Source organism: Notolabrus celidotus, chromosome 19, assembly GCF_009762535.1.
Source record: "Notolabrus celidotus isolate fNotCel1 chromosome 19, fNotCel1.pri, whole genome shotgun sequence".
Classification (NCBI taxonomy): domain Eukaryota; kingdom Metazoa; phylum Chordata; class Actinopteri; order Labriformes; family Labridae; genus Notolabrus; species Notolabrus celidotus.
The window spans coordinates 27268513-27283934 of NC_048290.1; the positions used below are offsets into that span (position 1 = coordinate 27268513).

Consider the following 15422-nt stretch of genomic DNA (forward strand, 5'->3'; position numbering starts at 1 on the left):
CAGTCTGTTTCTCAGCCAGTTCAAAACTCCTCACAGGGCCTTTAACTTCCCATGGAAATTTATCGGAAACGTTCCACCCCTTTGCAACCCTAGTCGTCTGACAAAAAATCTCATCCTGCTTTTTGTCAACAGTTCATCCATCGGAAATATCTGCTAAGGCAGGGGTGTCCAAACTTTTTTCAAAGAGGGCCACATTGAATGTCGTCAGAATACCTCAGGGCCAGTGGCTCCTACTGAGACTTAAGAATCATAAACGATATATATGAAATATCTATTTAATAACAATTATTTTATTTTTTCCTCAATAAATCAGTAACTATGTAGTCCTCAATTCTCCACAAGTCATGTAAACATTAGCAAACTTTATCTTCTTCTGGAGGAAAATGTTTTTCATTGGGGTCGGGCAATGTGGGAAAAATAGTGTCTCATTATTTTTCTATTGCAGGATCACGATCTGGATTTCATCACACTTCTATTTCATGTTTTTTTTAAGACTTTTCTGACCAGCAGACAACATTTAAGAACAAAATGATTATTTTCCTACATTCAGAAGTATTTTTATTCACCAAATTTGGCCTTTTCTGCACAATTTCATAATTTTGATCTTGTCTTGTGTCCTCTTTTGTGTCTTCTGAACTTTTAGTGTTCATGAAGAACATTTTCACATCATGATAAAAAACATTAATTTGAAAACCTGTCAGCTTTAAGAGTTCTTGTGTTTCCTCCTAATTATATTCTTGCAGAATATCAAGAGCTTTTGCTTTATACAAGTAGTCCATATGAAGCTTTTTGAGACGTTTCTGAATTGACTTTAGTTTTGTTTGTGCGCTTCAGAGAAACTACAAATGTACAGATGATTCAGAATGTGATTAATATCTGTACTATAATTAACACATTTTAAGATGGAAGCTTAGGGGCCATAATTAAATGGACCTTGGGCCGCGATTGGCCCCCGGGCCGCACTTTGGACATGCCTGTGCTAAGGTAAAAGAATAAAAAGGTTTTTTCTTCACATTGAGGAGATCAGATTGTCTAACTCTCTCTCTCGGAGCAGTTGCAGGTATAAAAATGACAATATAGAAACAAAGCCTTTTGGGAACATATTCATGTTTGCTTTTTTAGATCATAACGAGACCTCACTGTTAATCTCAGTGTTTTTCACAACTATTTAGAAACTTCACATGGGAGCTTTAAAACCCTGAACTTTAGATCTCACAGTTGAGAGGTTATTGTGCAACAGTCTGTTGTCCTGTGTATATATTGTTTACTCCATATGGTGTGCATGCCATGTTAAGATTTCATACAATGGCAAATGTAGCCAGTAAAAGGGATGAAGGGATTTTCCCACAAGCATAAAAATCTGTATTTTTTAGGTCATTATGAATATTCATAATCACAGGTTTCTTACATAAGTGCATCGTCACTTTAATGGAGCCGACAGCCTGTAATGGCCGCAGCTGGATGCTTCAAGTAACACAAATTAGTCCAACAGTCAACACTTTGGATGCAGACGGCCAACTTTAAATGCATATAATCAAAACACTGCCATCAAAACAGGAAGTTCAAGTTCACATTACATTACGTCATTATCTCCAGTATGATAATATGCACATTAACCAAAATTTGGCAATGCTGTCAAAGAATTGGCTGGTTGTGATGCAAATCATTCAGTTCTTCAAAAAGAGTTCCCTGGATACACAAAGTTATGATCAAAGTAGATACATACAACACCACATTCTTACAATCACCCTCATGCTGCATTATCATCTGCCTTGACCTCATACGATATTTATTAAGCCATTAATGAACAAGTGAATTCCATGTGTTCAGGGTTAGATCCTACCCCACTCCAGTGATAAAGCAGCATCTCTGGCTTCAAAGTCAAACTCCTTTGGAAGACCAGTATTGTTGATCATCTGTCCTCAAAGCATTTATTCTTTTCTGTCAGTGTTTTTACACATCCACTGCAGAAGCTGGGTTCACCTCATCCTGAGCAACCAGCGCCTCTTTAATGAGTTAGCACCTAGCCGTTGAGTCTCTGTGTTACCACCTCTCTGTACATGATGGAGATGTACACAAAGAGAAGCAGGATGACAAAGAAATCGTCCATGAATCCAAGGAGGCCGAAAAGTGCCTCCGGGAGGATGTCGAGGGGCGAGACCAGGTAGGTGAGCGCTCCGACCAGGCAGAGGAGGATACGAATCCTGAACATCCAGAAGAGGCCACCCACAGAGAACATCTCTCTGAAGGCATGACGCAGCAGGGTGGGCACGTCTCGCAGCCTGTCCATAAACTGAGGACACACGGGAGGAAAGTATTATGAGAACGTTTGTGATGACCGTGGCAAAAAAAAGAATAGTCCATCTTTCATTTTCTTAAAGGTGACATATCACGCTTTTTTCATCAATATATATTGGTCTAAGAGGTCCCCAAAACATGTCTTTAAAGTTTATGCTCAAAAAAACACTTTGAAATCAGATTTTGGTCTGCCTTAAAAGCCCTCTTCTTCAGTCCTCCTCAGAACAGTCTGTTTTCTCTCTGACCACGCCCCCTCAGGAAGTGGATGTGCCCTCGGCTCTCCAGCACGTTGATGGACGCTAATGTTTACATGTTGGCTGAATATACACGGCTGCTCAGAGATCACATTACTTCATCTGATCCTGAATCTGATCCTGACGGAGAGGCGCCTGTAGCAGGACCTTTCTGAAGGATTGGTCACAGATTTAGTGTTTCTTGTTGTTTTATTTATCAGTATGTCGACGTGTGTCTTGGTACACAGCTACGAACATGTAGCTATGTGGCTATGCTAACTAGCGCTAGCACTTATCCATGATAAATAAAAATCATCCACTAGATCTTCAAATCTGCAGACGTGGGGAGTAAAACCGACCTCTGCCAGAAAGGCAGCAGGACCTTTCTGAAGGATTGGTCACAGATTTAGAGTTTCTTGTGTGTCTTGGTACACAGCTACAGCTATGAAGATGTAGCTATGCTAATTAGCGCTAGCACTTATCCATGACAAATAAAAATCATCCACTAGATCTTCAAATCTGCAGACGTGGGGAGTAAAACCGACCTCTGCCAGAAAGGCAGCGGGACCTTTTCTGAAGGATTGGTCACAGATTCTGTGTTTCTTGTTGTTTTATTTGTCAGTATGTAGACGTGTGTCTTGGTATACAGCTACAGCTACGCTATGTAGCTATGCTAACTAGCGCTAGCACTTATCAATGATAAATACAAATCATCCACTAGATCTTCAAATCTGCAGACGTGGGGAGTAAAACCGACCTCTGTGTTTATTAAGACAGCCTACAACTAGCATGCCTCCCTCCTAAGCTCCTTGTTAGCACACATTTGTGCAGGTAATGAAAAACGGGGGAGGGATTCAGTATTATTTTATACAGTCTATGGGCTGAACAAGCTCCGAGCTCTGACTCCGTGACAGACCGGATATTGTTGTTACGTAACAAAAACACTGAAGTCTGAAACGGCTCGTTTCACACACATTTACAGAAAGGTGGAGAAATCAGAACAGGGGCAGAATAGATTTTTTTCATTCTCGGGGGGTTTGTAGACATGCCAGGGACACATAATTCAGGTAGAGAACCATTAAAAAGTCGATTTTGCATGATATGTCACCTTTAAATATGTGTTGTAAAACTGAAGTTATTCAGTCTTATTGTTGTGAATACAAATCTCATATGTAGGAAAAGATTCTGAACACATGCAAGGAACTGTCCATGTCACAATCTCTTTAGGGGCTGATTCTGAAATCTCCCCTGCTGAGCACTGATTGTTTACTGTCACATGATGTTAGATATCATAACGCACTGCTTTGTTTTAGTTTATGTTTGGGAGAACTATGAAGGTCGACATTCTGCAGCCCATATAAAAATGTAAATAAAGCCCACTCATCTTTGACTGAGACAGAGTTCCTAATGGAAGGAGAGCTCTGCTAAAGTAAGTGCTGTAGAGAGGTGCAACAGGTGTGGGTGCAGCTCGAGTGGGCTACAGATCTCAGTTAGCTGTGTAGCTTGCAGCACTATAACTGGACTCTCTTCCCAGTGTTGGGCTCTGATCTTGAGGGAAAGTTGGTGTTAACTTCTCTAACAATCACAGAAGCTTCACACAACCAGGCCCTGGGAGTGGTTTTAAAAAATGTTATAGCAGAGAGATTTACATCAAGTCCATCCTGGACTCTAACACAGGGGATGACGAAAGTAATGTAGAGATGTCAAGCATAATTATCTACATCTTTCGAGAACCTTGCAGGGGTTTAGTGGGAGCAGCCCTCTGTTTACATTTTGATGTTTTGGAGCTCAGACAGACAAAACAAAAATCAGATGCTGACTTTAGCACGTACTAAAGGACTAAGAAAGTCTGTCTCTAATGTGGTTGCATAAGTGTACACACACTCTTAAAACTGGGGATGTGACTGTGTTCAGAATTAACCAATCACATTCAAACTCATGACAAATAGTAGTCAGTGTACACCTGTCATAATTTAAAGTGACTTTGATTAATCCTAATAAAGATCAGCTGTTCTAGGAGGATTTTCATCACATGTCCTCAGTTTCATCTTACAGCAAAAGCCATGGTCCACAGAGAGCTTCCAAAGCAGCAGAGGGATCTCATTGTTGAAAGGTATCAGTCAGGAGAAGAGTACAAACATGTTATTAAACACATTAGATATACCATGGACCACAGTGAAGACCGTCATCATCAAGTGGAGAAAATATGGAACAACAGTGACATTACCAAGAACTGGACATCCCTCCAAAACTGATGAAAAGACCAGAAAAAAACTGGTCAGGGAGGCTTCTAAGAGGTCTACAGCAACATTAAAGGAGCTGCAGGGATTTCTGACTAGTACTGGCTGTGTACTACATGTGACAACATCTCTTCATATGTTTCTGCTATGGGTAGGGTGACAAGACGGAAGACTTTTCTTATGAAGAAAAACATCCAAGCCCGGCAACATGTTTCAAAAACACACATGAAGTCTCCCAAAAGCATCAAATGTTTTATGGTTTGATCAAACCGAGGTTGAACTTTTGGCCATAATTTCAAAAGGTATGTTTGTCATAAAAACAACACTGCACATCACATAAAGAACACCAGACCCACAGAGAAGCATGGTGGGGACAGCATCATGCTTTGGGCCTGTTTTTCTTCAGCTGGAACCAGGGCCTTAGTCAAGGTGGAGGGAAGTATGAACAGTTACAAACACCAGTCAGTTTAACACAAAACCTCCAGGCCTTCGTTAGAAAGATGAAAATGAAGAGGAGTTTCACCTTTCAACACGACAACAAACCAGAGAAAACATCCAAATCAACAAAAGCATGGCTTCACCAGAAGAAGGTTAAAGTTTTGGAATGGCCCAGCCAGAGTCCAGACCTGAATCCAGTTGAATATCTGTGGGGTGGTCTGAAGAGGGCTGTGCACAGGTGATGCCCTCACTATCTGATGGATTTGGAGCTTTTTTGTGAACATCCATCCATCCATCCATTTTCTTCCGCTTATCCGGGGTCGGGTCGCGGGGGTAGCAGTCCAAGCAAATTGACCCAGTCATCCCTCTCCCCGGCGACACTTTCCAGCTCCTCCTGGGGAATCCCGAGGCGTTCCCAGACCAGGCGGGAGATATAATCCCTCCACCGCGTTCTGGGTCTACCCCGGGGCCTTCTCCCAGTTGGACGTGCCCGGAACACCTCTAAAGGGAGGCGTCCGGGAGGCATCCTTATCAGATGCCCGAACCACCTCAGCTGACTCCTTTCGACGCGGAGGAGCAGCGGCTCTACTCCGAGCTCCCTCCGGATGTCCGAGCTCCTGACCCTATCTCTAAGGCCGAGCCCAGACACCCTTCGCAGGAAACTCATTTCAGCCGCTTGTATCCGCGATCTTATCCTTTCGGTCATGACCCACAGCTCATGAGCATAGGTGAGGGTTGGAACGTAGACCGACTGGTAAATCGAAAGCTTTACCTTCCGGCTCAGCTCCCTCTTCACCACAATGGTCCGATACAACGTCCGCATCACTGCTGACGCCGCACCAATCCGCCTGTGGATCTCACGCTCCATTTTACCCCCACTCGCGAACAAGACCCCGAGATACTTAAACTCCCCCACTTGGAGCAAAGTCTCACTCCCCACCGAGAGAGAGCAATCCACCGTTTTCCGGCAGAGAACCATGGCCTCAGACTTGGAGGTGCTAACTCTCATCCTCATCTTGTTTTTTGTAAAGAAGAATGGGCAAATATCACCACGTCAAGATGTACCATGATAATAGAGTCCTACATAAAAAAACGGAGTGCTGTACTACAATCAAAAGGTGCTTCAAACAATTATTAGTTAAAGGGTGTGTACACTTATACAACCACTTTATTTTATTTATTTATTTTTTATTCTTCCCCCTAAAATATCTCTTTTTGTTCAGTTGAATTGTTCATGTTATAGGTCATATTAAAGGTGGAACAAGTTCTGACATGATTTATCTTGGTCTCAATTTTTACATCACAAAACCTGGCATTTTAACAGGGGTGTGTAGACTTTCGCTATCCACTGTATGTGTGCAGCTGTAGTGTACTCACAGATCGTGGCTGTCCTGAGAACCTGCGATTGTAATCGTTTATGTCTCTCAGTATCAGTATAGGTTCTGCCTCGCCATCCTGGACCCTCTGAGGGCCAGCGTGCTCATGAAACAGCGGGAAGAGCAAAGTGACCTGGGAGGGGAAAGAAACAACCAACAAACCATGACATCATAACAATGCCTAATAGAAATGTATGCACAGATTAGAATTATTAAATCTGTTTTAAGCAGAAACAGTCTCACTGTTAAACCAGGGACAAAAACACACATGGATTTTTGACACTGTAATTAACACAAAATCTACTTATGCCTTACCAAAAAAATACAGTCCAGTATACATACACTATATTACCAAAAGTATTCGCTCACCTGCCTTGACTCACATATGAACTTAAGTGTCATCCCATTCCTAACCCATAGGGTTCAATATGATGTCGGTCCACCTTTTGCAGCTATTACAGCTTCAACTCTTCTGGGAAGGCTGTCCACAAGGTTGAGGAGTGTGTTTATAGGAATTTTTGACCATTCTTCCAAAAGCGCATTGGTGAGGTCACACACTGATGTTGGTCGAGAAGGCCTGGCTCTCAGACTCCGCTCTAATTCATCCCAAAGGTGTTCTATCGGGTTCAGGTCAGGACTCTGTGCAGGCCAGTCAAGTTCATCCACACCAGACTCTGTCATCCATGTCTTTATGGACCTTGCTGTGTGCACTGGTGCACAGTCATGTTGGAAGAGGAAGGGGCCCGCTCCAAACTGTTCCCACAAGGTTGGGAGCATGGAATTGTCCAAAATGGTTTGGTATCCTGAGGCATTCAAAGTTCCTTTCACTGGAACTAAGGGGCCAAGCCCAGCTCCTGAAAAACAACGCCACACCATAATTCCTCCTCCACCAAATTTCACACTTGGCACAATGCAGTCCGAAATGTACCGTTCTCCTGGCAACCTCCAAACCCAGACTCGTCCATCAGATTGCCAGATGGAAAAGCGTGATTCATCACTCCAGAGAACGCGTCTCCACTGCTCTATGGTCCAGTGGTGGCGTGCTTTACACCACTGCATCCGATGCTTTGCATTGCACTTGGTGATGTATGGCTTGGATGCAGCTGCTCGGCCATGGAAACCCATTCCATGAAGCTCTCTGCGTACTGTACTTGGGCTAATCTGAAGGCCACATGAAGTTTGGAGCTCTGTAGCAATTGACTGTGCAGAAAGTCGGCGACCTCTTTGCACTATGCGCCTCAGCATCCGCTGACCCCTCTCCGTCAGTTTACATGGCCTACCACTTCGTGGCTGAGTTGCTGTTGTTCCCAAATTCTTCCATTTTCTTATAATAAAGCTGACAGTTGACTGTGGAATATTTAGGAGCGAGGAAATTTCACGACTGGATTTGTTGCACAGGTGGCATCCTATGACAGTTCCACGCTGGAATTCACTGAGCTCCTGAGAGCGACCCATTCTTTCACAAATGTTTGTAAAAACAGTCTGCATGCCTAGGTGCTTGATTTTATACACCTGTGGCCAGGCCAAGTGATTAGGACACCTGATTCTGATCATTTGGATGGGTGAGCGAATACTTTTGGTAATATAGTGTATATGACTGTTTACTGTTTTTTATGAACCTACTTTTATTAGGAATGCAAGGGAAAGACATTCTCACAGCTACAAATCTCACCATTTGCCTGCAGATGGGACAGTTAATAGCTCCCAGCCAGGTGCCATACCTCCAGTAGGCTATAAGACAGGAGCCTACACAGGATCAGACAGCACACAAAGGCAGTGTCAGTGTAATAACTCCTTCAAGATGTGAATGCACTTCCACAATTTTCCTTTCATTTATCACTTTGTTTTTTTGCAGCTGAATTCCACATGCATTCTCACAGCTGTGCATTGTCCAAAGCTAAGCTATGTAACATGCATGTAGCCAGGACATCATCCTCAGCAGGTTGTGATAAGCAGTTTTGCTCACAGACAGAGTAAAAGGTGAACCAGTAGGGGCAAGGGGTATATGTAAGTTGAGACAGCACAGCAAACCTACCACAGAAGAGGTGTCCACAATTTGTTTCCACAGGCAGAACAGCCTGCTGTAAGCACACAGGGCACGACATGTCAGTGTAATACTGCTGCCTGGCCTCTGACTGACTGCTTTCATCCTGAAGGAGAGGAAGCAAAATATTCACATCAAAGACACGTTTGGAAGTTTAAGTCAGAGTATTCATAGTAATCAAGAGAGAATTCATCTTCTTCAGAAACAAACAAACATGAATGCTTAAAGTAACCAGTTTGAATACAGTTCTTGTTTTCTATGTTTTATCCTCCCATTTAACAAAAGTTAAATGAAAGAAATGTTCTAAGGTGTTCCAGTTGTTTGAAACTTCTTCATCTGTGGTTAACTACAGGAAACATTGTCTTTTGCAACTTCCTCTGATGGTGAGGCAGTATAAACGTTTCATCTTACTTCCCTAGCTTTGTGCAGCTCTGACACCTAAATACTTCTATGGCATTCATGTGTCCCATCATATTTACAGATCATTAACAGCTTTATTTCTTCTCATATAATACATACAAGATTAAAAAGGGTTTGTTTTTCTCAATGTCAGTGTGAAATGGATCACTTTGATTCTAATTCTAATAGTAAATGATTTTTAAAAAAGAAGAATTTCAATGATTTCAGCTGATTTTATGCATTTTATCTGTTTTGTTTTTACAAACATAATTGCCAAACTAATATCATTCAGTGTACCTGCTCTGTTTGGAGCTGCTGCCGGACGGCTCGAACATGCTCCTGGTTCTCAGGGTGAATGTTCAGGTCCTCCTGTCTACAAAGTCAAAATGCAGACATTTAAAATCAGAATAATTCAGAGATCAACGAACTGAAGAGAACATTTTTGTTAACATGTTGTTCTATTGCTGGCAAATCATTTGCAAACTGTAGCTGTATTATTTGTTTGCTTAACCTGAATACGACTTCTACCAAACAGGACAAGATAGACATCATTAGAGTAAAGGGCAAAGCAAAGACAAAATGCATACGGAAGCTTGTAGTACAGACTACCTTTACTTCAACTGTAGAAAGGTTCACAATTATATATAAACAGAGACAGTTTGTTCCTGTTTCAGACAGGCTAGGAACAAGCTCTGCTGCTAAGTGTGGTATGTATACTTTGTAAAAAGTACCAGAATTATATTAATCACATTTGACTTCCTACTATGCTTTATCAAAGTCAGTCAGTCCCTAAAAACAAAAATACTTTCCCTCCAGTGAAAGAAGGAATGTTTTCCTGAAGTTGCTTCTTACCTGCAGAGCAGAGTGAGGAGGCCTGCAAGGAAGGTGATGCTGAGAACCACAACAAATAAGACCTGGTTGCTAACACCCTCAATGAAGGTGTCCTCATCTTGGATCAGGTAGTCCAAGTCTCCACATTGACTGTCCTCCATCACCCACACTCATAGCCTGCAACACTAGAACACAAAGAGAAAAAGAGAGGCAGTAATTGACCGGACACTGCTCTGTTCTCTACTGAAGGTGCAAAAGGAAGAAAAGTTTGTGCAAATATATTCCACAAATATAGTTATTATGTACACTACCGTTCAAAAGTTTGGGGTCACTTAGAAATGTCCTTATTTTTGAAAGAACAGCACTGTTTTTTTCAATGAAGATAACATTAAATGAATCAGAAATACACTCTATACATTTTTAATGCTGTAAATGACTATTCTAGCTGCAAACGTCTGGTTTTTAATGGAATATCTACATAGGTGTATAGAGGCTCATTTCCAGCAACCATCACTGCAGTGTTCTAATGGTACATTGTGTTTGCTAATCGTGTTAGAAAGCTAATGGATGATTAGAAACATCTTGAAAACCCTTGTGCAGTTACGTTAGCACAGCTGAAAATGGTTTTGCTGGTTAGAGAAGCTGTAAAACTGGCCTTTCTTTGAGCTAGTTGAGTATCTGGAGCATCACATTTGTGGGTTCGATTATACAGTACTCTCAGAATGACCAGAAAAAGAGAACTTTCATATGAAACTCCACAGTCTATTCTTGTTCTTAGAAATGAAGGCTATTCCATGCGAGAAATTGCCAAGAAACTGAACATTTCCTACAACGATGTGTACTAGTCCCTTCAGAGAACAGCACAAACAGGCTCTAACCAGAGTAGAAAGAGAAGTGGGAGGCCCCGGTGCACAACTGAACAAGAAGACAAGTACAGTAGAGTCTCTAGTTTGAGAAATAGACGCCTCACAGGTCCTGAACTGGCAGCTTCATTAAATGGTACCCGCAAAACGCCAGTGTCAACATCGTCTACAGTGAAGAGGAGACTCCGGGATGCTGGCCTTCTAGGCAGAGTGGCAAAGAAAAAGCCATATCTGAGACTGGCCAATAAAAGGAAAAGATTGATATGTGCGAAAGAACACAGACATTGGACAGAGGAAGATTGGAAAAGGTACGGACGGATGAATCAAAGTTTGAGGTGTTTGGATCACACAGAAGAAGATTAGTGAGATACAGAACAAGTGAAAAGATGCTGGAACAGTGCCTGACACCATCTGTTAAGCATGGTGGAGTTAATGTGATGGTGTGGGGCTGCTTTGGTGCAGGTAAAGTGGGAGATTTGTACAAGATAAAAGGGATTTTGAATAATGAAGGCTATCACTCAATTTTGCAACGCCATGCCATACCCTGTGGACAGCGCTTGATTGGAGCCAATTTCCTCCTACAACAGGACAATGACCCAAAGCGCACTTCAAAATTATGCAAGAACTATTTAGGGAAGAAGCAGGCAGCTGGTATTCTGTCTGTAATGGAGTGGACAGCGCAGTCACCAGATCTCAACCCCATTGAGCTGTTGTGGGAGCAGCTTGACCGTATGGTACGCAAGAAGTGTCCATCAAGCCAATCCAACTTGTGGGAGGTGCTTCAGGAAGCGTGGGGTGACATTTCTTCAGATTCCCTCAACAACTTAACAGCTAGAATGCCAAAGGTCTGCAATGCTGTAGTTGCTGCAAAGGGAGCATTCTTTGATGAAAGCAAAGTTTGAAGGACAAAATTATTATTTCAAATAAAAATCATTATTTCTAACATTCTCAATGTCTTGACTATATTTTCTATTCATTTTGTAACTCATTTGATAAATAAAAGTGTGAGTTTTCATGGAAAACACAAAATTGTCTGGGTGACCCCAAACTTTTGAACAGTAGTGTATATATTATAGTTAATATTTGTAATGACAATAACACTCTATACTTAACCAATACAAATTCACCATATATCAGTGTGCTAAGTAAAAGTCAAGTAAACTCGTACATATTAGAAATGATTGTCTGATCAGGCAGGAGAACACGCCTGAGCTGCATAAATGAAAAGGATTTATGACGGCAAAATGAAACACTGAACATTTTTTTAACAGATCATAACTTACACCTGCTGTAATGTTTGGGTTGGCGTTTCTTAAAGTAAGCTATCGCTACATTACGTGGTACAGCTGACAGCAGCGGTTGATTTATTAGTTTCCACTACAGTTCTTTGGTCAGTTTTTCAACAAAGGACCTGAGCTGAAAACATCCTCTATGTGTAATACGCTTAATACTTACAAGTGCCCCATACAACCTCACCTAAATAAACAAACTACCCCTTTAAAGCTCCTATATGATACACTTTGCATTGATTTTGGCGCCCCCTATGGACAAAAGATTTCATCACTTATGCATCGTCAGTCTTCACACTCATGATTTTATTAGCGTTTGTAGCTCATGAAGAAGCATCAATTTTAATTTCAATCTGATCATAATCTGATTTAAAAAACTGCCTACAGCAGCTTTAATGATGAGTCAGTTCAAAATCAATCACACTGTTTTATAAACTGAATAAGGAACTTTAGTTTCAATCAAGAGATGTGACGTTCGCGAACGAGTCGGTCTTTTGAACGGCTCTTCTTTTAAGTGAACGATGAGAACCGATCGCAGTTGCGCGCCGTTCATTTGGGAGCCGTTTCTATATGCAGATTGCCCATGCTGCCTTCATGTGTCACCTGAGTGCCCCATGAGTCTTTTGTTCACACTTATTGTCTACACTGTGTTATTGTTTACATTGTTTTGATGTGGATTTGAGTCAAGGAGCTGCACGGTGGTGCGGTGGGTAGCGCTGTTGCTTCACAGCTAGAAGGTTCCTGGTTCAAATCCCCGGTCGGTCAGGTGCCTTTCTGTGTGGAGTTTGCATGTTCTCCCCGAGCATGCGTTTGTTCTCTCCGGGTACTCTGGCTTCCTCCCACAGTCCAAAGAAAACATCCTCACCAGGTTAATTGATCACTCTAAATTGCCCGTAGGTGTGAGTGTGTGTGTGAATGTTTGTCTGTCTCTCTGTGTTAGCCCTGTGATAGGTTGGCGACCTGTCCAGGGTGTACCCTGCCTTCCATCTGAAGCCAGCTGGGACAGGCTCCAGCCCCCCCTGACCCCTAATGGGATAAGCGGTCAAGATAATGGATGGATTTTTATAATGTCCTAATGTTCATTCTAGTTGTATTTAAAAAATTGTATACATATATTTATTCTTACTTATCATTTTTAGATTATTTTCTGTATTGTTAAAATGTTCTTGTGTGGAAAATGTTAAAGTAAAGTCGTTTTGCATGGAAGTTATCTGAAGCCTGCGTAGTTTTTATTGTGCCACAAAGTTTTTTAGGTGAGGGAAAATTCAAAATAGTGATCTCACTGTGGAAGCATGGGGATATGGCCCCATCTTATGGAATGTTTACAATGCCAAATGGAATCATAATCAATACTTCAGAATAATTCCCACCAATAGAGTATATTGGTGGGATGTGGGATTTTGAATTATTCTGATTTAAATCTTATCCTATAACTGCTTCCAGTGATTGTTTCCTTGATAAAAAACGAGTTCCCCCTGGTTGACTTCTAACAAATAAAGAAATACAACACTGAGCCAAAGAGCCAGTCTTTTGAACGGCTCTTTCAAAGGAACGACTCCTCAAGATCCGGTTCCCTTCAAAGAGCCATAAATCCCATCTCTATTTCCATCTTATGCTGTAAATGTGCTTCAGAACATGTCAGTCATGTCTTACTTATAAACATGTTTAGCAGATTCAGGTTATGAAAACAAAGTGCAGTACAAAAACAAACTAAGAGACCTCGTTAGCATAACTGCTAACATAAAGGTATCTTTGCTTGACGATTAACGTCAGGCTCATTACCCTGATATCCAACGATATAATAATAACAGAACTTGTAGGAGGCCGTTGTTGTTCCCTTCCTGACATAGTCATCTAGTACTTTTAGTCATAAGCTAACACAGAAGTTTCTTCTTCCACACTACTAGACAGGAGCAGCCTTCAGTCGCCTCTGCATTCTGCTCACGTTGCTAACGTATAGCTCCTATGCTGTTGGACACTAACGTTAGAGTTACCGCACACCGTTATTACACAAACAGCTGGTCCTGTAAATCCGACTCTAACTGGGCCATAATCGCCTGAAGGCTAATACATAAACATAGCTTCATCCCCTATGAATACCCGAGGAAGCCTGGGGTTCGCCTCTGCGCTTAGGAGACGAAGAGACACACAGACACATGAGCACAAATATCAAACTGTAAAGTCTACACAACATTCAAAGTGCATTTCCAAAAAACAGTGCAGTACAGGTCGGTGTGACGAATGAGCTCACCTACCAGTAAGAGGTCCACCTGTCTCTAAAGGCTTGCCTTGTCAACTCCATTCACGAGTCTCGAGACATTTTCTCTCCAGTGCGTCAGGTTTCAAAGACTCAGATCAACTAGTCGACAAGGCGAGTTGGACCATCGTTGATAAGTCACGTAATATATTTGCATCAGCTTAATTTTTTTCCAGTGTTTCTGTTTCAGGTTGTTGGTTGTTGGTTGTTGCCTCTCTTTAACTTCTTCTTCTTCTTCTCTCGATTTATTGTCGGATCGCAAACAACTTAAAAAGGTGCATACCGCCCCCTACTGCACCGGAGTGTGTACTTCAGGTGACATTCTACCAGTGGTGGACAAAGTACACAGCTTCCTTACTAAAGTCAAAGTATAGATCCTCCTGGCCAAATATGACTCCAATACAAGTGAAAGTTGCTCTGTCAGATTATTTCTTGAGATAAAGTCCTGAAGTACTTGCTTTTAAAGATACTGAAGTATTCAAAGTACTTTTTAAAATATCTCAAAACTTTGTATTTTCACAAAGCATGCTGGCAGTTAAGACTACATAGGAGTACATGTTTATTTAGAAAACATTACTTGAAATCTCTAAAAACTATACCATGAAATAAAAACAGCAACTAAGTATCTACACAGACAACTTTTGAAAAGTTTGAAATGTTCATCTGGAATGAAACAAATGTTACGCAGCTCAACTCGCTCTCTCAGGTTGGACAGTGAATGTTTGTATGTTTGGGCAGAGTGGGAAACAGGGAGAACATTTAAAACAACACGTATCATTCTTCACTTCAAAAACCTCTAACACGGGCTGAAGATATGACCATGTGTGCTCAGGTGGAGAATCATAGCCATCAAGCCATCATTACCACCTCTACATAAACTGCCTGATCTGAGTGAAATCTGCTCTGTGTTTGCTCCACGTTCAACCGCGGATATACAGGTACGACTAAACCACTGAGACAAACAGAAATACACAAACACAGTTTACTGTCTTAGGGTCAGATTTCAGAAAAGTGAAGGAAATTCATGAGCTGACTTCAAAGATAAAGTAGTGAGTAACTAGAGCACTGATAGAAATGTAGTGGAGTCAAAAGTACAATAATTGTCTTCTGAATGTAGTGGAGTAAAATTAATAAGCACCCCCAAAAGATAATAC

The 15422-nt window shown here is 41.6% G+C and overlaps 1 protein-coding gene across 2 annotated transcripts; it reads right to left on the bottom strand.

Annotated features, from left to right (window-relative positions):
* Positions 1–1337: 1337 nt before the first annotated feature.
* Positions 1338–14526, bottom strand: rnf170 (ring finger protein 170). Of its 2 annotated transcripts, none has more exons than XM_034710362.1 (7): positions 14267–14526; positions 9881–10044; positions 9326–9401; positions 8621–8735; positions 8258–8331; positions 6587–6718; positions 1338–2293 (listed from the first exon to the last, which is right to left on the bottom strand). In XM_034710362.1, exons 2-7 carry the CDS (start codon positions 10018–10020, stop codon positions 2024–2026), a joined length of 807 nt encoding a protein of 268 aa, XP_034566253.1. In that variant the 5' UTR covers positions 10021–10044; positions 14267–14526; the 3' UTR covers positions 1338–2023. The 2 variants fall into 2 exon arrangements, with proteins under 2 accessions (XP_034566253.1, XP_034566255.1); XM_034710364.1 differs by having other exon boundaries at positions 14263–14526.
* Positions 14527–15422: the final 896 nt, after the last annotated feature.